The 1,932-nt window shown below is 37.6% G+C and overlaps 1 protein-coding gene across 1 annotated transcript; it reads left to right on the top strand.

Annotated features, from left to right (window-relative positions):
• The first annotated feature begins 220 nt into the window (after positions 1-220).
• On the top strand, positions 221-1,492 carry LOC126891102 (E3 SUMO-protein ligase KIAA1586-like). The gene has a single exon (XM_050660279.1). The coding sequence runs from the start codon at positions 221-223 to the stop codon at positions 1,490-1,492; it is 1,272 nt and encodes a 423-aa protein (XP_050516236.1).
• The last annotated feature ends 440 nt before the right edge of the window (positions 1,493-1,932 follow it).

Raw genomic sequence — 1,932 nt, 5'->3', positions numbered from 1 at the left:
GCATCTCCAGCCCACCCGGCCATGCTAATCCTGCTCAGTTGTAGTTGCGTCTCGTCTGCTTTGCATAGTGCACGTGCACTGTATATTAATTTAGTGTTTCTGCTCCAATTATTACGTTACGTGTCGCGGATACCTACTGGAAGAGGTGAAATAGTTTTAATAGTTGTGTTATCTTTGCCCAACGTCCAAATCTGTTGACATAAGCTACCTGAGTATCGCTATGGATAACTCTAAACCTAAACAAAAAACTTTAACCTCATTTTTTAGTGCGTCGGTGAAACGTGAACTAAACACGTTAGGCCTACCTAAAGGAACCAAGCAAGATAAATCCAATGTTGTTTCGGTTGATGAATTAGCGATTGGAAACTCTTTAAATAAAAACGAACAAATAAGTGAACCCAGCACATCAACGAATAAGGAAAAAGAAACAAAATGGCCTGACGTTTGGACAGAAGAGATGTGGACTCGTAAGAAGGAAACTTATCCTTGGATAGATTGCAAAGAAGGTAAATTAGGCTGCAAAGTTTGTTTTGAAGTCACAACTATGGGTGCTTTTAAGAAAGAACACGTTTCTTTAAGTCATGAGTGGCGCACATTTCAAGTTAGCTGTTACGGCTCAAACCGAACTAACCAGCTCAAATCACTTAGAAAAAAAATTATAGAGCACAAACAGTCCAAAGCACATAGTACTGCTCAGGCCATTGTTGAATCCTCTCATAAAAATCCTATTACGCAATTAGTTGATTCTGCAAATACAGCTCACATGGAATCAACTAAAGCTATTTTTAGGTCAGCTTACTACATAGCTAAGAACGACCGACCATATAACGATCATTTCGGTTTATTAGAACTTCAAAAACTAAATGGAGTAGATATCGGTGTAGGCCTTCATTCAAGATACAGTGCTGTAGAAATTATTGATCATATATCAAAAGAGATGAAGTTAAGAATATTGAATAAGGTTAAGGAAGTTTCTGGGAAAATTTCTATCATTATTGATGAATCCACCAGCATAAGTTCAAAGTCAGTACTCATAATTTATTTGAAGTGTGAAATAAGTAAAGAAAAGTCCCCTAACATTTTGTTCTTAGATCTAGTTGAACTTCCTGATCAAAGGGCCGAATCTGTTTTTAACAGTACACTTAAGTGCCTTGAACAATATGGGTTTGACAATGGTTATTTAAAACAGAACTTAGTTTCTTTCACAAGTGACGGGGCTAGTGTTATGTTAGGGAAACACTCAGGAGTGGCAAAGAGGTTTTCAACTTTGTACCCTGATATAATCGTTTGGCACTGTTTAAATCACAGATTGGAATTGGCTATTGGGGACGCAGTCAGCGAAGTGGCCGGAGTGAATCATTTCCAGATATTTATGGACAAACTGTACTCGCTGTACAGCGCCTCTCCAAAAAACAAGCGTGAGTTAAAAGACTGTGCACAAGAACTTGACATTCAGATGAACAAAATCGGAAGAGTGTTGAGCACAAGATAAGTAGCCAGTAGCTTTCGTACCGTTTCGGCTGTGTGGTTTGGCTTTCAAGCTTTGGCAAACCATTTCTCTAAAGCCATAAACGATCCTGACAGAACATCGACTGAAAAAAGCAAATATAGTGGTTTATTAAATAGGCTAACATCTCAGAGTTTTCTACTAAACTTGGCCTTTATGTTTGACATTCTTGCTGAATTGGCTTTGTTATCAGAGAGCTTAGAGAATAGAAACACTTCTATTGTGTATGCAGACAAACTGATAAACAGATCCGTAAGATATTTAGAGCACTTAAAGGAGAAGCCAGGCACGAAAGTTCTGGAAGCACAAATCGCCATAAAAGAAGGAAATTTTGCATCAGTTGTGTTAAAAACTAATCCAAAAATTGTATCGTTCAATGGACAGCAACTTATTTCTAGTGTTATAAATAACCTAAAGCAAAGAAT

The sequence above is a fragment of the Diabrotica virgifera genome, chromosome 9 (assembly GCF_917563875.1).
Source record: "Diabrotica virgifera virgifera chromosome 9, PGI_DIABVI_V3a".
Lineage (NCBI taxonomy): Eukaryota > Metazoa > Arthropoda > Insecta > Coleoptera > Chrysomelidae > Diabrotica > Diabrotica virgifera.
The sequence above is the reverse complement of the archived record's forward strand: the minus strand, read 5'-3'. Positions and strand labels throughout refer to the sequence as shown.

Excerpts from the sequence above, each read along its gene's own strand:
- LOC126891102 (XM_050660279.1), top strand. The coding sequence starts at position 221 with ATGGATAACTCTAAACCTAAACAAAAAACTTTAACCTCATTTTTTAGT.